General features: G+C 37.3%; 1 protein-coding gene across 1 annotated transcript in view; it reads left to right on the top strand.

Annotated features, from left to right (window-relative positions):
* LGSN (lengsin, lens protein with glutamine synthetase domain) overlaps window positions 1–21,575 on the top strand; it is a 39,669-nt gene extending 18,094 nt beyond the window's left edge. The window contains 8 exon segments of the mRNA XM_004695916.1: window positions 12,801–12,832; window positions 14,908–15,100; window positions 17,567–17,614; window positions 20,266–20,460; window positions 20,463–20,550; window positions 20,552–20,869; window positions 21,192–21,254; window positions 21,395–21,575. Of these exon segments, the coding sequence (XP_004695973.1) occupies window positions 12,801–12,832; window positions 14,908–15,100; window positions 17,567–17,614; window positions 20,266–20,460; window positions 20,463–20,550; window positions 20,552–20,869; window positions 21,192–21,254; window positions 21,395–21,575 (1,118 nt within the window).
* Window positions 21,576–22,072: the final 497 nt, after the last annotated feature.

Below are 22,072 nucleotides of genomic sequence, written 5' to 3'. Positions count from 1 at the left end.
CCTCTGGCCTGTACCCCAGTTCTGTATGTACAAATAAAATAAATTAAAAAAAAAAAGTAAGTGAGTAAATTCAGTGATATTTAGAGTATAATAACATTGGTTATTATTTTGGAAGGAAACTTACTAGGTTAAATTAGTGTCTAAATGTATGCTTGGCAGAATTCCTTTAGGTCAAGCTTCTTTTAATTTTATCAGATCATTGAGTCAAAATGAAAAATGACATACTTGTATTAAGCCAAATAAATAACTTTTAAAAATATTGCAATGAGAAAAGGATGAATTATAGAAATATGTTGCAATGTGAAATATTCTTTAAGGGCATTCTTGCCTGTAAGAAAATAAAACATCTGATGGAATGACAGCAGAAACTTCTCTGAAATGGGAAAAGTTTCTTGGTGGAAATGTCAAAAGAAATCAGGATCAAACTGTTGTAGTAGAATTTTGAGGTGTTCTAGATGAAGCATGAATTTGATTTGCATATTTATGCCATGTGATCAAAATGAAATCACACATCTGTGCCTATGATCCTGGTTTTCCCATCCTGGTTTATTTCACCCTTCTCTATCCTCAGGTCTGATGTCCCTTCTGTTTAAGCTTGGCCTAATTTCCCTGACTACCTGAAGGCTCTATGTGTAAAACGTTCTGCCTGTGCTATAGAGCCCAAGCATAAGTACTTTGGTCACACTGCCCCTCAGACTGCTTGATATAGCCTCACCTGTCCAAGAGATTCTCTTACTGAGTTCAGAATTGAGAGCTGCTCAGATAGGCCATCTACTATGAGTCAGAGGCCAAAGGATAAACTAAAATAAGTAGCTTCCTAAGAGAGATCCTCAGTAATACATGGGTAAGCACAATGATATTCACCACTAACATCTACTTAGTTTTTACAGTGCTTCATGCACTGTTTGTCATAGTGGGGCAACCAGATTTGTCAGTTGAAATTATATTGCTTTAGTGTTCATAAATGCTGAAATGTTTCTTAACTAATTGGAAAACAGCTGCAGACAATGGTGCCTTAAGGGGCTGCATATCCTGCCCCCACTCCCTCCCTCCAATGCTCAAAACCATCTAGCTGTCATACTGCTCCCCTGGTACTCTTGAACCTTTCCACAAATCATCTACTGAAGAATTTACCCCTGGGCATGCAGAGAACTTCTAGAACACTGTCTTAACTTCTCAGCGTCTCATCAATGATGTGGGTGTACTGTGAATGATTATATTCATTAAAGATGTGTTATGTATTTGTAATCTGCAGCCAATTGCCTATTTCCAATCTTAGTTCTCCCACTTCAAAGATGTGTGATTTGGAATTAGCTACTTGTTGATTGACTTAAAGAAAATCAAAGAAATGGGGATGAGAAAATACCTAGCTTAATGGATTGTTTTGAGACTAAATGAATCCCTACAGGCAAAGCATTTAGACCATGAGTGCTTTGTGGTGGCTGGGCTTTGGCAGCAATATCTGAAAGGAGGGGTGCCCTAAGTTCTAAAGTGCAAATGACTATGTAAACCAATGTTAATGCCATAAAATTATTAATTAAAAAAGAGAAGAGAGGGCCTTCCTTGGTGTTGCAGCGGGCTAACACATAGCACTAAGGGGCTAAAGCTACTTCAGCATGAGTTCCATCCCTGCCCTGGAGGTACAGCAGACCTCTCCTGACCTGCCTGCTGCTCCCCTCAGCAGTGTACTTCTTCAATCTGCCTGTTCTGCTCCCCACTCTGTCTCTGGTGAATCCTCTCACCACCCCCACACCTCTGGCCTGTACCCCAGTTCTATATGCATAAATAAATCTTTAAAAAAAAGAGAGAAAAGAACTAGTACAATGTAGTAGTACAATAAAAATTTGTTATTTTTGTTAGTTGTACTAATGGTTAAGTATTTTGACCATTATCTCTCTAAATACCACTGCTACTTTCACCATGACCCCCTAGAACTTCTCAGATTCTGAACACCTTGTTAGTCTTTTGAGATATAGGTATGTGGTAGTTGAGTACCTTTCTTATTAATGTCCTAGTTTATACATTAAATTAATCGCCAACATTAACAATCATAACATTTCACATCACAATCCAGTTATCAGGCTTCCCTGAAAAATTTGGAAAACTGCTTCCACTGGGTCACATTTTGTCATGACAATGAATGCTAGCGTGGGCTCCTTCTTGGGTGTCAGCTCTGGTGGTTACCATTGGCCAACAGCCCTTTATCTATCTGCCTGGCCTGTGCCTTCATTATCCCTAAGGCTATGTAACAACTATATTTCTTTCTTTACCATGGAAGCCTTCAACCTCTGTAATAACACATTGCTTCCTAGTCCATATATAAGATTATTTATGAAACAGACCATGTTTTATTTATTTTGTGTGTTTGAATGTCTGACCCATAGTAAATTCCTCATAGTACCCAAGGTTTGGAATGATGAAGTTTAGGCTGGTGGTGACTGGAGTTAAGATGATTCTAACACTTACACAGGAAAAATGCATAATTGAAAAAGAATATATAATAGAGGAAGTTGAGTGAACAAATTTTATGAGTCAGGCAGATAACATTATATAATAGAACTGAAATTCTATCTAGGTCAACTCTCCAATTATGGTAATGTGGGAAAATCTTCAAATAACTCCCATTCTTCCTTGACAGTCATATGAACTTGAACAAGTCACTTAAAACTTGTGAACCTATTTTTGCCTTGTCAAAAGTGCAGGTAATAGTAAAGGTCCCCTGGATATTTTTGGGAATCTTATATTAAGTATAAAATATTGCCAGTTTGAAAATGCTCCCAACTACAATTATGATTATATTTATAGTGTGTTTATGGATTAAATAACTAAGACTCCAAAAGGACATGATACTTAGTGTAAAAATCAGGATGAATCATGGTCATAAGATTTTATTTTTGTCTGAAACATCATTCACATTGTCACTAAGTATAATAGAAAGATTAAAGAATAAAAATACTCTGTTGGAGGTGGGGTAAAGCAGGCAACCACTAAATTTGTTTCAGCTATTATAGCTATGTCAATAATGTGATCACCCTCGTACATAAAAGGAAATCCAAGGATTGAACTAAATCTACTTTTCTTTTGGGAAGAAAAGAAAGCTTTAAAGTACCTATAATGCAGTTGGAGGTACACACTATGTCTTAGTTCTTAGGCTCTTATTAGTGAAACTCTAAGGGAGTAGCTAGGTGAACTACTTTTGTTTTTTCTTAGTGAAAGGCTTGTTTGCATTCAGGTGAGTGTTAACACAATGAATTTCTCTGGGCTTGAGTCTCTAGCATTTAGGAAGTAGGCTAGTGTTTTGAAAATCAGAAGACCTTTATAAACTGCATCTTCCATCCACTTTGTTGTTCTGGTCAAGATTCTGGGCTTCAAATATCTCATTTGTAAAAAGAAGATTCTACTGCCTTGATGATTATGCTGAGGAAATGTGCCCCACAAAATTTTCATTTTAGTATTAAATTGCAAGTTGAAGTTTAAAGCCAGAAGGAACATTAAAGTTTTCTCATTTAATTCCTTCCATATGTATGTAAAGGGATCTTTAATGGGCCAAACTAAGCCAAAAGTTAGTCTGCTCTGTTTCCTTTGGTATTTATGTTCCTGGAAAGTATTTCACTTTCTAAATAAGACTTTGATAAAAAAAAAAAAAAATAGGTGTATGTAAAAAAATTTAACAAAAAAATACATATACAATTATGTATATTTCTGGTAATGGCATGGTAAAGACATTTTAGAAGTGGTGAAGATAGGGCCCTTCCTGGTGGAGCAACGGGTTAAAGCACAACACCATGAAGCTTGCCGCAGCCGCTTCAGTGTGAGTTCGATCCATGGCCAGAGACATGGCCTGGCAGACCTCTCTTGACTCACCTGCTGTTCCCCTCAGCAGTGTACTTAGTCAATCTGCCTGTTCTGCTCTCCACTCTGCCTCTGGTGAATCCTCTTACCACACCTGCTCCTCTGGCCTGTACCCCAGTTCTGTGTGCATAAAAAAATAAATCTTAAAAAAATTAGAAGTGGTGAAGATATGTATGTGTTAAGTACAAAGTGTTAAGACTATCATTGTTAGAGTCCTATCAAAAGCATGTGGGAAAATTTTATACAAATATTTCTATAAGATCCAAAGTTACTAGAAAATATTAAAGTAGTATCTCTCATAAATGTCATTTGGTACAAGTATAAGATAATCTGGAGTGAAAGAAACCATAATTTTCTAATAAATGAAACTTTAAAATCATTAAAAAGAACTTACCCTGTGAAATCTTTAACATAGTAACAACAGTATTAAGGTATCATAAGTGCGTGCAAACACATAAAAGTGATTCTTCTTTCTTCCTTTAGCCTTCTGAAGGTAAATTGTTTTTATTGAGAATTAGTATAACTATTCCTCAGAAGCCAGTCTGGACCTATATTGGAGACAGATCCTGCTCTTCAGAAAGACAAGAGCTCAAAACACTTTAGAATGTTGTTTTGATCCTAACCTGCCACCTTTTTCTCCCCTCAAGTCACATGAGAAATTTATAAAAAACATGAAAAAATACCAAGTTTTGTTTTTCTTAAATATTTATATAATTTTCAGTGTTAGCTGAAGTATGATGAAAATATTGAGAATGAAACTATTAGGAGGAATAAATTAAGGAGAAAAAGGAAGAAAGATAAGGAAGCCACATAATTTTTCAGCAGGAGAAATGGACATGTCCAATGTATAAGGTCATCAGTTACTATGACATGTCAAGATGTGGTCACTGACATTCTCTATTATGCTGTCCAACTTGCAAACAATTTCTTTTCTTCTATGAGTGCAACAAGAACAAAGAATAAAATTGATTCTAACATAAGCAATATAAAAGATGTCCAAAATGAGGGCCCTCCCTGGTGGCGCAGCGGGTTAAAGCACAGCGCTGAGAATCTGAAGCCACTTCCGCATGAGTTCGATTCCCGTCTGCCGCCTGCCCCGGAGGAGACCACATGGCGAGCCAGACCTCTCCTGACCCGCCCGCTGCTCCCCTCAGCAGTGTACTTCGTCGATCTGCCTGTTCTGCTCCCCACTCTGTCTCTGGTGAAGCCTCTCGCTGCCCCTGAGCCTCTGGCCTGTACCCCAGTTCTGTATGCACAAATAAATAAATCTTTAAAAAAAAAAAAAAAGATGTCCAAAATGCTTACAATGAAAATGTACTAAAAATAGCCAATCAAAATATTCAGAATTTAAAAGGTTAAAACTAGGATGATGGGCCCTCCCTGGTGGCACAGCAGGTTAAAACACAGCACAAAGAAGCTTAAGCCACTTCCGCATGGGTTCGATCCCTGCCCAGGAGGTGACCCACATGGCGTGGCAGACCTCCCCTTACCTGCCCGCTGCTCCCCCCTGCAGTGTACTTCTTCCATCTGTTTGTTCTGCTCCCGACTCTGTCTCTGGTGAATCCTCTCACTCTCCACATCTCTGGCCTGTACCCCAGTTCTGTACGAATAAATAAATAAATCTTAAAAAAAAAAACCAACTAGGATGATAATAATGGAGAAGTGATATGTTGGGAAAGAACCACCTTTCCACTCTGAGAAAGAGTACAGAAGTCATTTCAAAGAATTTGGAAGGTTTTGATACAGGTGTGGAACAAGTTTTCATACCAGATGTTGATATTCCTAATGAACTCAATACATCAAAGCAATGCTGAAACCAGGAGTTCATTTTGGATAACAACAGAAACAATCATAGTAGTGCCCAGGGGCAGGGACAGTACAAATGGTCAGTGAATAGTACAATAATAGCTGTCAGAATTTTTACAGATTTGATGATATTTTAAATTCCTAAGACAATGTACAGGCTTATGGCAGGCAACCAGGGAGGATCCTTCCCACTGTCCCTGACTGGAAATGACACAATCTAGGAATAAATTATTTTTTCAAGTCTTCCTCTCTATGATATATTGAAAGAAGGTTGAAAACAATGCAGGCAAATCTTAACATTTTTCTTTATTACTCTAGGAAGGACAGGAAATCTAATGCTGTGCCACATGGGAAGACAGAAACAAACCAGTCACAGAACCTGATTCTGCTGTGGCTCATTTGCCACAAATGACAAGGACCCCCAGAATCAGACAGCAATGAGAAAGCATCTCCCCCCCCCCCCCCAAACATCAGCTGGCCCTCCAGTGGGAGAATCAAATCCAAACTCCAGTCAGACTGATAAGGGTTCAGGAGCAAACTGACATATTTGACTGGAGATAATGGATGTTGACTGAGAAATGCCAGGGTGGAAGTCAGAACTCGTAAATAATTAATACACCTGTAATTTAGAAGTGCTTTATAGTTTCTTTACCCATGAGATAATGGGTATCTGGAGAATGAAGGGGTTGTAATGAAAATGAAGCATCTTTCAAGTCTTTTATATTTTTAATTATATTTTTTTATTGCGGTAGCATTAGTTTATAATGCTGCATATGATTTAGGGAGTCTCAATTTTTTTTTTTTCTGAGAGTGATTCTGCAGTTCTAAATAGCTGATTTAGCAATAGTGATATAACTAATATTTTTAAAACAGAATATCACAAGTTTATTTCAGGTATAACAGCCATATTGAAATCAACAAGTTTAATTATTAAATGCACAGGATAAACTTAGCCATTTAATTTTTTCCAAATTATTCCCTCCAAAAACTGAAGGAGCTTTTGTTTTCCACTCCCCACACCATGGTTTCCTAATATATCTGCTTCTCAAGTTTTTAATTGATGAGCAAACTGTATTGGGGATATTTTAGAACTTTTTTCTTCAAAGAAAGTTCTAATCATGAAACTCCCATTTATCTTCTTTGAGTGCTATCATGGACAGTGTTGTCCTCTTGGCAACAGTATGTGGCAGTTACTGGAATTCTGTTAACCAGGGAAACTCATCTGAGTCCAGAGTCCAGAGATTTTATAGGGTTCTATAGTCAACTGACCACATGGTTGATCTCAGTACCCAAGTGCTCTCAGGATCAAGGTGATGCCATATGACATAATAATAAATGAGATTGTGAGACTTTCTACTGGGACTCTGTGGTCCCAGGTAAAAAGGACACTTTCATCAGGTAGGACAGTCCAAAGACTTAGAAATTACCTTCTGGGGGCCAGGTAAAAAACTTTATCACCGGCCCTCCCTGGTGGCGCAGCGGGTTAAAGCACAGCACTGAGAATCTAAAGCCGCTTCCGCATGAGTTCGATTCCTGCCTGCCCCGGAGGTGACCACATGGCGTGGCAGACCTCTCCTGACCCGCCCGCTGCTCCCCTCAGCAGTGTACTTCATCGATCGGCCTGTTCTGCTCCCCACTCTGTCACAAATAAATAAATCTAAAAAAAAAAAAAAAAACTTTATCACCTATGAAAGTATTAGAGTCTGGTAAGTGTTTGTTATCAGGACCCTATATGTTAGTTTTTTATTGTATGAATTAGGGGCTGTGTCTCTCCAGGATTACCTAGGAACCCAGACAATGTTTGCCTTTACAAGCAAATTACTACAAGTTAAGATATGCCTGCATTGTTTTCAACCTTCTTTTAATATATCATAGAGAGGAAGACTGCAAATTACTACAAGTTTAGCATCATTAAAGAATATAGTTTTTTCATAATTCTGTATGTCCGAAATCTAACATACAGATTTCTGTATGTTTCTGTATGGTTTCTCTGTTTTTGGCTTTTCTTTATTATTATTATTTATTTATTTACTTTAAAAGATTATTTATGCAAACAGAACTGGAGTACAGGCCAGAGGTGCAGGGGTGGTGAGAAGATTCACCCTAGACAGAGTGGGGAGCAGAACAGGCAGATTGAGGAGGTACACTGCTGAGGGGAGCAGTGGGAGGGTCAGGAGAGGTTTGCTGTGCCATGTGGATCACCTCCTAGGCAGGAATGAACTCACAATGAAGCCACAGCCGCTGGCTTGCAGAGAGAGACGAGTCCTAACCCACAGTGCCACCAGGGAGGGTCCAATTCAGGTTAAAAGGCTTTAAGGTTAAAATCAAGGTGTTGGCCTTCTGGGTTCTTTTGGAGACTCTGGGGAACCAAACACCTCCTAATTCATTCATATTATAGGGAAAATCTTGTGATTTTAAGGTTGTGATTATAATTTCTTGTGATTATAAGGTTGAGGTTACTGTTACTTTACTGGCTATCAACTGACAGAAGCCTCTCTCTATATCTTGCAGAACCAGCAAATCCTTCTCATGTTCAGAATATTTCTGAATTTCTCTTCATAACTCTTTTATACCTATCCTGGAGAAAGATTTATTTATTCTTTTTGCATTTCAGGAGTCTCTAGATAATCTTGAGATGTTATCCTTATTTGAGGTTCATAACCTTAATTATAGGTGCAAAGTCCTGTTTGTCCTGCAGATGGCTCAAGGGCTAAGGGTGTGGACATTTTTGGGGGACAATTCTATCTACCACACTGTCATTCATCTTTACATTTTTCTGTGTTAGGGCTTCGTGGATTTGTCTATGAAGTGAAGAATGTGAACACCGATAGTCCTGAAGGGAATATACAAATGCCACGGGGCCTGGTAGAGACTACAAATGAGTGGGGTGGCCTGTGAAGAACATAGGCAGTTGTGCTGGTTATGAGAAGCTACAGCAGAGGTTTACAGACTGTGGCCCATGGGCCAAATTCCACTTGCTGCCTGGTTTTGTAACTAAAATTTATGTATTGACTATGACTCCTTTTGTGCTGCAATGGCACAGTTGAGTCATTACAAGAGCTAAATATGACCGGCAGAGCTACAAATATTTACTATTTGGTCTTCTACAGAAAACATTTGCTAATCTATGAATTAGGGGCAGTGTTTCTCCTTCAGGATTACCTAGGAACCCAGACAATGTTTGCTATGGGGAAATATCTTCTCAGTGTTGTCAAATCAAGTTTTACTCAATAGAAATTTGTACTCAAGATTTTTATATAAAATTTTCTGGCATCTAAGTGTCAACTAATTTTAAAAAGATTTCAAACACCAGGAAGACTACTAAAAAAATATCTGAACTCTTACAACTCAACAAAATGAAAACAAAGGACCCAAACAAAAATGGGCAGAAGAGGTAAAAATATGCTTCTACAAAGAAGACACATAGTGGCCAAGAGGTACAGGAAAAACTGCTTCTTATCAGTTATCTTCAGGGAAATGCAAGTCAGAGCCACAGTGAGATAACACCTCACTCTCATCAAAAACAGACAGAACAAAGTGTTGGTAATGGTGTGAAGGAAAAGGAACGCTTATACATTGTTGGCAGGAGTGTAGACTGGCCAGCTCCTATGTGTAACAGTTCGGAATTCCACAAAACATAAAAAATATATCTCCATAAGATCAAGCAATTCTATCCTAGGTATCTATCTGAAGAATGCAAAAACACTAACCTAAAGAGATAGATGGACTCCTATGTACACTGAAGCACTATTTACAAAAGCCAAGGTATAGAAACAATCAAAGTGTCCAAGGACACAGGGATGAATCAGAAAAATGTGGTGTATGTAGACAATGGAATTCTACTTAGCTACAAAAAAAGATGAATGCTTGCCATTTGCAGCAACCTGGATGGGACTGTAAGGGATTATGCTAAGTGAAATAAGGCAAAAGGAAAAAGACAAATAATATGGAGAAACAAAACAAAGGAACTGACAAAACAAAAACAAACAAAAAACCCCTAGAAATGCAACCACAGAATTGAGACTGCTATTGGGGATGGGAACAAAGGAGGCAGGGGCCCCCGATGGTCTCTGGTGAAGGACTCTGGGTGCTTTGGTGGTGGTGTGTGTGTGTGTGTGTGTGTGTGTGTGAATATGTGTGTGTATAAAAGTACACACAGTGATTTAAATTAATGTTATATCAGTAATAATGAACAAAAATAATTAAATTATTATAAAAATTTAAAGGAGAAAATATCTACTGGTTACATTGGCTCTTGAAGTTTGCAGCCTTTGCTTTACATAGTAATTTAAAAATATGAAGTTTACCAGGAATTAGTTTTAAGTTAAAAAATCTGACTGAATAAGTTAGTCATGAACTCTCTTTGTACCAGTCAACTATACTAGGAGCAGATGTATTATTATTGATTCAACTTGGTTAATTTAAACACTCTCTCTTTGACCCAGAGCTAGATTAAGTTTTATTTTAATAAGCCTTTATCACCAAAACAGTTATAACTCCCACTCCCAAAACACCAAACATAATTTATAAATAAATGTATGGCTCATCTCCAAATGGGCCTCTCTATTTGGGGCAGAGGGGTATATCTCAGCACTATGAGAGATCCACAGCCACTGCAGCATGAGTTCGATCCCCAGCCAGGGAGCTCATCCATGTGGCACAGCAGCCCTCTTGTATCTCGCCTGCTGCTCCCCTCACCAAGTTACCCCTCCTCCACACTTGTTACTAGGTTTTTGCTTTTTCCCCTATTTTGTAGTGGTTGTTCACTTACCTGGGCTTTCTGCACAACTGGGCTGACATGACACAGCCGGAGGAGAGCTTCTCCTTTGCACTAGTAGGGTGCCTTGCAGCATAGCCTTGCAGATGAAGGAGCCAGATCCTGGGAAAGGAGTCTGCAGATCTTCCCAGGCTTGCTGTAAACAGAATGGATTACAAAGCATGTGAATGCACTTTTTCTTTTTTGAATGGATAGCTGAAAACCCAACTGCCTATTCAATCTGACTTTGATAAGTGGACATGACTTGTTCTCTCTCACTGAAATATGTCCTCACTGTCACGGAACATGAACAACAATTCTCTAAGGTCTTCTATTTGCTGTAGAAGGTTGGTTGGTTTTCTTCTTCTTCTTTTTTTTTTTTTAATATTTTCTTATTTTTCCCCTAAATACTCACAGCAGTAAAACTTCCTCCATAAAAGCACATTGATCTAATTTATTAGTCTTCTGAGGGGTGAAAAAGAAGAACACTTCCCAGGAACCACAATGTAAGAAAAACAAATGAGCCCCTGAACTGACAATTATCTACCTGCTATTCATCATGCACATTCAGAAGGGCTGACCAGAAAGTTTGATTGTAACTCATAAGTAGGACTCACTTGAAGAAAAGGAATTCAGATAATGATGTGACAAGATTAATTGATTTCTGCAGATGAAATTAGATAGGGTTTTCATATTTGGTGAAATAATTGAACTTCTAGTTTATATATATATTTTTAAAGCTTTATTTATTCATATAGAACTAGTGCTGTGCTTTAACCCGCTGCGCCACCAGAGAGGGCCCTAAATAATTGAACTTCTAAATGAAGAAATGGATCCTGAAGATACTTATCAAAATAGGTGATGCCATTTTGTACAAGTTATTTGAACAAGTTCAAATCATACAGGATATACTAACCAATCAATATATTGATAAATTAATATGTCAATTAATAACCAATTTTTTAAAGGAATAGTTACTGAGTACCTATAACATACCTGTACTTCTTCACATACCAGGGATACAGCAGCAAGTAAAGCTAAGTCCTGGAGTGAACAGGCAGGTGGGGGATCATTGACAGTAAACATTAAGTTAGGCAGTAAGAAGTACGCTGATGAGTACAGGATGATATGTTGTCATGCAGAATTATGTCCCCAAACATCTCTCAGATTTATATGTTAAAGTTCTAATCCCTAGTACCTCACAATGTGACTATATTTGGAGAATGGGTTTTTAAAGAGCTAGTTAATGATAAGTGAGGTCTGTAGAGTAATCCCTAATCCATCTGACCAGTGTATTTATAGAAATAGGAAATTAGGACACATGGGGACATACACACCCACACCCACAGAAGACCGCTGGAAGTATATGACCATCTACATACCCAGGAGAGAGGTCCTCAGATGATACCACCCCTGTTGACACTTCTATTCTCCAGAACAATAGCAAAATAGATTCTTGTGTGAGCCACCTGGTTTATGGTTTTTAAGGCGGCAGTGCCAGTAAATGAATACAAAATCTCACTCTCTAGGTATAGTGTAACATACTAATCTTAAAGTGAATCAGGGATTGAATCTGTTGTAATCACATTGTAATCAAATGTCGTAGAATTAATATTTCAGATGATTATTTTTTTTTCCCTTAGTGCTTTCCACCAGGATAAATTATCCCATCTTTGCATTTGATTGCATATTTATTGTCTATAGTTAAATACTATATGAGTATGTATTTGCCTAATTAATAATAATAACAACAATAATAAATTAATTAAAAAGAATCTTTTCCTAGGAATATGTCCAATATAAGTATGGAATAACTAAAATATCTATCTTGAGTGGGTGAATATTTTCTTGTTTTAAGATAATACATATTAAGGGACTTCTAGAAGATACACATAAAGCAAAGGACTAATATATTACTGATAGTCATATTACTGGTGAACCAATAAAATGAACTTATTCTTCTCATAGAAGATGTCTTCTGATGGTTTTATATAGTTAAACTATATAAAGCTTACATAACTGTTTATTATGTTTAGGACACTGATTATAAGAAAATTTTGATATTTCAAAATTTCTATTAACTTAATGTTCCATAAGGAACATTATTCAACTTGGACAGAGTACCAAATATTTCAGAATAGGCTGGGAACACAACTGCTAATTTAGCATGAAACATTGTAATTGCTACAGCTTAATTGTTTGTGTTAAATGGAAGGTAGTTATAAAGCCTCAGGAGTTTTAGAGTAGCCAAATGTATCAGTGACAGGACATTATCTTTAATATATTTGCATAGGTAGAACCAGTAATTTGTTTTGCTCATGCTTCATGTACTTAAAATCTACTTAATCTATGTTTTTAAACTGTCAATCTTTATGCTTATTTTTAGAGCCTAATTATATCTTGAAAAAGGATACTCAGGTATCACATTAAAATTATACCTGCTCCATGTCAGTTATGTGACAGATTGATGGGTATTCATTCAGATGCAGGCATGATCATGGTGCCATTTACTAGGGTTAGGATAATCATGCTCACCACCTCTGTTTAAGAAGCACTTACATGGTGCTGACTTTCTGCAGGAACTGCTGAATAACTTGAATTGCCATAACAAGCCTATTTAATCAGTGAGAAAGCCAAGGCACAGAGAGGATAAGAAAGTTGTCAAGACAAAGACAGGATTTGGAGGGAGGCATATAGGCTTCAGTGTTTGTGCTGAATGGCTGCATGGCTTGGTTTTATTCTTCCAATGGGGGATAACATTTAGGATGTATACTGGATGCCTGGCTTATATGCTTTAGATGCATTCAATTATTTAACAGTTATGAGACACCTACAGGGAGTTAAGAGGATAGCTTCTAGTGTAATTTTTGGCAATAAATTGAGAGTATGATTTGGGGTACCTAGTTAACACTATTTTGGGACTCTAGCTAATGAGGTATTTGGATTACATGATTTATCTCCAAAGTCACTTCTAACTTGAAAGTTTTATAATATGCAGACTATCTTAAAAGTTTTGAAAATAGGGCCTCCCTGGTGGCACAGTTGTTAAAGTCAGCACTATCGAGCTATCTCCAGCCACAGTGACAAGAGTTTGATCTCTGGTCAGGGAACTGATTCGCATGGCAGCAGACCTCTCCTGTCTCACTTGCTGCTCTCCTCAGCAGTGTATTTCAGTAAATCCCTCTGTTTTGCTCCCTGTTCAGTCTCTGGTGAATCCTCTCAGTCTCCCCCTTACCCCTCCCCCCCACCCCAACCCCACACCTCTGGTCAACACCCCAGCTCTTGTATGTATAAATAAATAAAATAAATCTTTTTTAAAAAGCCTTGAAAATAAAGCAATATTTAAGGTTTTTAATTTAAAAATTGAGCGTGCAGCCTAGCTATTTTATCTCCTACTCATTCTAGAAAAAAATCCTTTGCTGATCTATAGAAAGTTTAAATTTGACTGAGAGATGAAAATTTCTTAGATTCATGTGCTACTATAACTCTATAAAGCCCTTTCTGTAACAAAGCAAAAGCAAAAACCAAAACAAACCCCAAGTCCTCAGAAAATAAACAAACTCAGACAATTGCACCTTCAATCAAAATGGAGCTGTAAAGTATTAGCTCAAGAAGCTAAAATTCTTAACGATAGTCATTTGCATACAGACATCCATGTTGTCAACACTGTCCAGTTATGCAAATATATTCTACTTTCCATAATAAATAAGCAAAGTCATTTTCATTAAGTATTTTCATATGGAATTGCTGTATATTTACAGAAAATTTTGACTTTTTCACGTAGTTCAATGTGATATATGATCTGTAGGCCATTTAGAGACCATATTCTTGGCAACATGCTGAAGGAAGGGAAATAATATCAAGTAACATCAATTTAATGAGGTTTTTGTTAATCACAATGACTAAATCATGACTCTCTAATCTTCCTTTTTCTTCTCAGTTCATCATGATAGTGACTTAGAATCATTCTTTATAGGTGCCACAAGGGACAGTACTCAACTTTCTTTCTTTTTTTAGGATTCATCAGAGACAGAATGGGAAGCAGAATAGGCAGATAAGACTGAAATACACTGCTGAGGGGAACAGGTGGGTCAGGAAGGTCTGCCATGCCATGTGGGTCAGCTCCTTGGCCAGGAATCAAACTCGTGTTGCCATGGCTTCGGAGAGCTTCATAGTGCAGTGCTTTAACTCGTTGTGCCACCAGGGAGAGCCCTAAATCTCTTTTGTTTTAAATATTTATTTTTATTTATTTATGCATACAAGAAACTGGGGAATAAGCCAATGGGTGGGAGGAATGCGAAAGGATTCACCAGAGACAGAGTGGGGAGCAGAAGAGGCAGATCTACTGAAATACACTGCTGAGGGGAGCAGTGAGCAGGTCAGGAGAGGTCTGCTATACCATGTGGGTCACCTCCCTGGTTTGAGATGGAACTCAGGCCATAGCGGCTGCAGATAGCTGGATAGCATCATGATTTTAACCCCCGTGCCATCAGGGAGGCCCCAACACCACTCAAATTTCAGTTCCACATCAGTTTTCTAGAATGAAGCACATTAAACAAGAGATGGCTAACAATCACCTTCAGTTTGTGGGATTTGAAGCTACCGACTTTCATAGTATGTCCAGATTTAAGAGTGTCCCTGCATATTTCTTCCAAGTGAGATTTAACATGAAAGGAATGGTTGAATGTAATTTCTTGATCATTACCAAGCAAAAGATCCTTATTACTCTTTTTTATTTTCTTGTCATCTATGTAACAGTTCAGTTAAAAACCAATAATTTACTTTATTCCTTCCCTTGTCCTTCCCCAAATACATTACTGCTCCTTAAGGAGCTGAATATATACTCTCAGTTACCAAGCTACCCAACAGAATCACAAAACTAATTAGGAATGGTAATTTTTGTCCTTCCTTCAATAATTTCCCTCCACAGAAATATCTTCTTTTCTTACTGCAATTATGAAGATTATATTTTGTTTGACATGAGAAAATTGCAACAGAAGACCCAAGAGCAAATATGAAAGGAATGAAGTGATTAAATAGAAAGAACTTGCTAGATAAAAAGCATATCCTTTTAGCTTCTAATTTTGATAAGAAAATACCCTATTGTTGTTGGATGACTTAATGAATATTTGAAAACAGTAATATTAATAAATAGTGTATTTTTGGATATGTTTTGAGATTTTCTGAAATTTTTTTTAGTTTATGTCATGTATTTATCTTATGACTGATTTATTGTATGATCGAAGCATCATTTTTTTAAGGAAAGGCAGTGTCAGCACTAATTGTGAAAGCAGAGCTAAGCATTCTCTAAGTTTTTATTTAAATTATTAAAATAATGGTTAACTTGTTTTTTTTAAAGATTTGTTTATTTATGCATACAGAACTGGGGTACAAGCCAGAGGTGCAGGGATGGTGAAAGGCTTCACCAGAGACAGAGTGAGGAGCAGAACAGGCAGATTGATGAAGCACACTGCTGAGGGGAGCAGCAGGCAGGTCAGGAGAGGTCTGCCACACCATATGGATCACCTCTAGGGCCAAGGATCAAACGTGCACTGAAGCGGCTGTGGCTGGCTTGCAGTGCTGTGTCCTAACGCATTGTGCCACCAGGGAGGGCCCTCTCTAACTAAGTTTATTTAAAAAAAAAAACTTTATGCTATTATATCTTTTACTTAGATATATCTTCTTTTATCACTTTGACATTGAATTATAATTTTAACATTTGTTTTAAGTTAGGAAAAACTGGGCTTCTTCAAACACTGGCTGCTTTTTAAATGAAATTCAGCAGATTAAACTTTATGTCATAAGAAATTCTTTAGACTTTACCGAAGATATAGCTTCCTTTTAATGTAGATAAGAACATTGCTGGTTAATTTTGATAATAAAATATGAAATTTACTGTGGACAGGCTGTTTTTAATTCACATGAACTTCTTTCAAGCAATGAAAATACATACTGGGCACTTGAGATAGGCACTTTCCAATGATTTCAGGATAAACCCACTTGCTATTCAGTTTTTGTTAACTTCTAATAATTTATTCCACTAATGGCATCTACAAGATACAGATTCCTGATATTAGTATAATTCCTCAAAAGAATTCCTTTGCAAAAGTGTAATTTAATATGCTTCCAACATTGGTAGGATTGGTAGAAGTGGCATAAAGAGAAAATGCCTACATTCTTTTCTTTATTTCAAGCTGCTACTGAAGATACTTACCATCATTTTGTTCAATGGCACACATATAAGAAACACTTTTCCCCTCAAGTTTAGCTAAGTGAAACAGCTTGTTTATCATGAGATTTTTATCATTGCCCATTATACTTTCTCTCAAGCTGTATTTATACTTAGCCCTAGTTTTCTAATACAGTTCACTAACTGTTAATTATTATTTCATTCTTATTTAAGGTTTACACTGTATTTATACAAAATTTTGACAAAATACTTTAAATTCATTTCATTATTTGTGGTGGTATAATAAATAATACAAGTATTTGTAATATAAGTCTAAATACTTCATTTTGAAAATTTATTATGAATAGACATTAAAAATAGTCTCATCCTCACAAACCTATTTAAACAATGTGTGTTTGCATACATATAAAATTCTGTGTGGGAAATTCATTAAACGAAATATGGAGTCAATAATTTCAATTTACTTAGACCTTAGTAAAAGGCAATTTCAATCTTTATAAAATCATATTAAATGTTTTAATCTTTGTAGAAAATAATTTGAAAATTATAAAAATCAATCATGAAGGGATAGAAGTGATGATGTAATCCATTCTTTGTATTTATAAATGAGGAAAGTGAAGAGCAGAAAAATTGAGGAAAGTTTTATTTTAGAGATTTATTTATTTATACATACAGAAACTGGAATGTAGGTTAGAGATATGGGGGTTGAGAGGATTTGCCAGAGACAAAGTGGTGATCAGAGCAGCTGGAGAGGCAGGAGAGGTCCGCCTCGCCATGTAAGCAAGCTAGCTCCCTGGCAAGGGATTGAACTCATGACACAGTGACCAGCAATAACCTGACAGCTCTGATACCTCAAACTTTGTGCCACCAGGGAGGCCCATAAAGGTAAGGAAAGTTTTCTAAAGATTATGCAGGCAGTTAATGGCAGAGTTGGCCATCAGCTTGTGATTCTTTATTTCTAGCCCCAGTGTTTGTTTTTACTACATTTATTAAAAATAGAGGAAAAACTGGTAAAAGCCAAATGATAAGCCAATGATAATAGTGGTTATGACTCTTTTTAACTTATTTAGACTTTACAACCAACTTACATTGTTTCTGTTCTATCAAAGGATTAGTTTTAATTTAAATTATATGCAGATAAGGTATATTCTTTCTAATTTTAATCAAAACATGCTTATACAACTCATAAATCTTTGGTTATTTCAAAAGGTGACATTTACTATGTTCCAAATTTCAGTTGTTCAGGATCTGAGCTGTTCTGCAACAATTTTTATTGAATTCATGATAATCTACATTGTATGCAGTTCTTCTAGTGCTTTAATTTGCTGTAGAGGATAAGATATACTTATATATATTTACCACAATTTAATAAAGAGTAGTTTGAATTTAGAATGTTAAAAAAAAAGAATAAAAAAATAAGTATTAGAAAAGAGTGCTGGGAAAAACACAAAATTTTTACACTTGGAGGTCTATTGAGGTGAAATGGTAACCAGTTGTATTTTATTATTCTTTTCTTGTGACTGTAAGAAAAGACTTAAATTACAGAAACTCTTGGAACCCTTTTGAATAAAAGACACTCTTTCACATTATAGATACACACAGAACTAACAAGTTTCAAAAAAGAAATTTGACAAGTAGGAAAATATTTTTTACAGTGAAAATTTGAATTATGGGATCTATTTAAGTCCTCTAAAAGTTTTACTTAAATTCATTAAAATTCCACAAGGTATGTGTGTATAAATTCAAGATACATAATATATTTATACAAACATATCCATACAGGTGCTTGAGTGAGTTGAAGTACTCAGGAGACACTGAGAAGTGCATAACTTACTGAATTTATTACTAATAAAAGCAGAATTGGGTCAGAGAAATCAAATAACATTTGAAAATATGTGTGGAAATGGTAGAAAGTACAAGAGGCCGAGGGTCATGGTCACAGGCAGCAGAACAGTACAGAATAGATTGGTAGATTATTTATGCTAGAACCACGTTCTCTTTGGTAGCCAAGCTCTGGGATTTGGAGTAACATCATTAACAATCAGGGTAGCAGAATATAAGAATTTTTTTTTTCAGCCCTCCCTGGTGGGGCAGCGGGTTAAAGCACAGCACTAAGAAGCTAACGCCATTTCCACATGAGTTCAATCCTTGCCTGCCCCAGAGGTGACCACATGGTGTGGCAGACCTCTCCTGACCAGCCCACTTCTCCCCTCAGCAGTGTGCTTTGTCGATCTGCCTGTTCTGTTGCCCACTCTTTCTCTGGTGAAGCCTCTCACCGCCCCTGAGCCTCTAGCCTGTACCCCAGTTCTGTATGCACAAATAAATAAATCTTAAAAAAAAAAAAAGGATTTTTTTTTTCAACCTTGCAATATGCATTGACACTGTAGGAACCAAACCTTATGGTCAGTTGATTTTTTTATCTCCCCATTAATATAGCCTGCAAGGTGATATATGAAGGATTGTTGATATCCCTATTACACAATTCCTAGAAATTATCTAATGTGTCTGTTCAACTTTATAATCTCATCACTTCCTTACTGTGTGGCACCTAGTAGAAGTTAAATAAATTATCAAGTCCACTGAACCCTAGAAGGATATGGCTAGGCAGTGCCTAAGTGGTCATCAAGCCCAACACTTTTACCACATATTCTTGGGAGCTGAAGGACAAAGTGCAGTGGCTTCAGCTTCACAACTGTATTTAACAAAAGAGCAAGGCCTAGAAAGCAAATTAGGTGATACCAGTCATGCTAACTAAAAGGCTCCAATATTTTGGAAATTATAACTTTAGGGCTATAGGTCATGTCATAGGAAGTAGTTCTAGGACTGTCAGTTAGTGGGGCAGTTCGTTCTTAGGGGGGCTGTGAAAACAGATGAAAAGAGGAGCTTAGTGGTCAGCAGGCCTGGTTGGATGACTGTCCTGGGTGTCGTAAGACCTAGGCTCTCAGAAGGAGAAGAGGGTTCTTTACTATAGATTTTGAGAGTCTGTAACTACGGGAATTAAAGTACAATAAGCCTAAAGAAAGCTTCACTGAAATATTTTCACCTATTCCATAAAATGGAAAACTCATTTGAAAAGTACTTTTGATATAGTTATTTCTAAACCACCATAAAATTTTACCTTTGCCTTTTGCAATGAAGATATTTTCTTTAACATTATACCTTTAAGGATGTCTGCTATTTTCAGATCTAAAAACACATAAAGACTTCAAAACTAAAAATATCGAGTTGTTTATCAACATATCTTTTGGGTTTTTTTTTTAAGATTTATTTATGTTTACAGAACTGGGGTACAGGCCAGAGGTGTAGTGGGTGAGAAGATTCACCAGAGACAGAGTGGGGAGAAGAACAGGCAGAAGTACTGAAATACACTGCTGAGGGGAACAGCGGGAAGTCCAGGAGAGGTCTGCTGTGCCATGTGGGTCAGCAACTTGGCCAGGGATCAAACTCGTACTGCAGTGGCTTCCGACAGCTTCATAATGTGGTGCTTTAACCTGTTGTGCCACCAGAGAAAGTCCCTCTTTTGGGGTTTTAATATACTTAAAATTTATCTGATATCAAACTAGTATTAACTAATAGATGCTAAACATATATCAAAACTACTTCCGCCTTTGTTTTTGTCCACGTTTCAAAACCCTATTACTCTATCTTTTAATTTCTTTAGGAAAAGTGATCAATGGTGTTTACGTGCTCCAAGGTTATCTTGAATTCACACCTGATCCAAAGAACAGTGAAGTAGATCACATAGGAGCAATATGTTTTCATAGTGACATAGTCCTAATGCCAGAGTTATCAACCTTTAGAGTTTTGCCACAGGCTGAGCGAAGTGTAAGAGTGATTTGTGACACATTCACTGTGGCTTGGGGCCCCTATTGACTTCACCAAGGTGCATTGGAAGCAGATAGCTGGCCCAGCTTTCTGCCTTCTCTGTGATTTTTGTGTTTTTGTATGCCCGAAATGATCAATTCAGAAACCGTATCCTTTCATCCATCAACATTACTAAATAATCAGGACCAGCCCTTTCTCCAGGAACCCACTGATGGCTTATTTCACACTAGAGCCAAAGTTGAGAGATTTTTCTCCTCTACCAGGACTGATCAGGTGGAAATCTGTTTTCTGTCTGAGTTTGGCATCCCTTCAGTTTACAATGCATTTACCTTCTGAACAGGTGTCAAAGAAATAGCAAAGAAATATAATGACATTAACCTCTTCTCATTGGGACTGAGTCCTGCACTTCAGTTATTTTGTCTCATAGTCTCTAGGCTATGGTGAAAAGAAAAATATGTTCTGAGGGCCTCCCTGGTGGCCTAGGGATTAAGTCTCAGTGGTAATACCACCACCATGGCTGCTGAGATAATTTGTACCCTGGCCAGGAAGCTGAACCACATGGTACAGCAGACCTCTCCTATCTCATCTGCTGCTCCCCTCAGCAGTGCATTTCAGTAGATCTGCCTGTTCTGCTCCCCACTCTGTCTCTGGTGAATCCACTCACACACACACACACACACACACACACACACATGCATACCCACGTCACTAGCCTACACCCTAGTTCTTCTACACAAAAATAAATAAACCTAAAAAAAAAAGGAAAACACATTCTGCAGAAGTTCTGGAATCGAGGGGCTCACAATCACTGGGTAAAAATTGTTGGTAGGACCCTTGAAACATTCCACTGCTCTCAGCAGCCTGGTGACTCCTGCTGTTAGCTGCTGACAGGGTGATTCTAAGGAGAGTAAAGACTGAAGGTGAGTGTGGGGATACAGCTATAACAGCTGTGCTTTGAATATCAGTGCCCAGATAGAAAATAAAATAGACTCAGCTCCAGCAAAACCTTACCTGGTGCTGGCTGCAGGTGTTGTTGCAGGCTTGGCTCGACTTCAAGGCAGTGATGGTTTCTTGGTCTGTCTAGATGACAGCATTGATGTCTACCACTCAAAGCCTTTGAAACTGGAAGATGCTCTTGTGGCATAGGAAGATGATCAGTGTCTGGGACAGGTTTTCAGAGAAACTTGTATTCGATGTTTTGTTGCCATGAAGAAACACGAGCTGGAAAATGAGGAATCAGATAATGAGAAAAGTAAGTTCTTAGAGCTTTTTATTTAGAATGGGATTATTCTCTCATCCTTTACAGGTGTTATTTCTACTTTAATAGTTGATCTACCAGAAAGGAAAGATTGGAGCTTTGTAATTAACAACAACAGCAACAAAAAGACTACCAATGTTTTCCTTCCTTTTTTTGTCCCCATGGAGTTTGGGCCGGTGATATGGGGCTGCTGAGAGAATTTTTATAACACTTTAAACAAACAATAAAATTGTGGTGAAGCAGTACTATGCAAATTTACCAGGCTTTGTCAGTCATCATTTCTTCTGTGTATGTAGACCTACATATAAACATTAATTTTTTTTAAAGATTTATTTATTTATGGATACAGAACTGGGTACAGGCCAGAGGTGCAGGGATGGTGAGA

Source organism: Condylura cristata, unplaced genomic scaffold (assembly GCF_000260355.1).
Source record: "Condylura cristata isolate star-nosed mole 26May11 unplaced genomic scaffold, ConCri1.0 scaffold00001, whole genome shotgun sequence".
In the NCBI taxonomy this organism is placed as follows: domain Eukaryota; kingdom Metazoa; phylum Chordata; class Mammalia; order Eulipotyphla; family Talpidae; genus Condylura; species Condylura cristata.
Note: the sequence above shows the minus strand (reverse complement) of the source record. Positions and strands in the feature narration are given on the sequence as shown.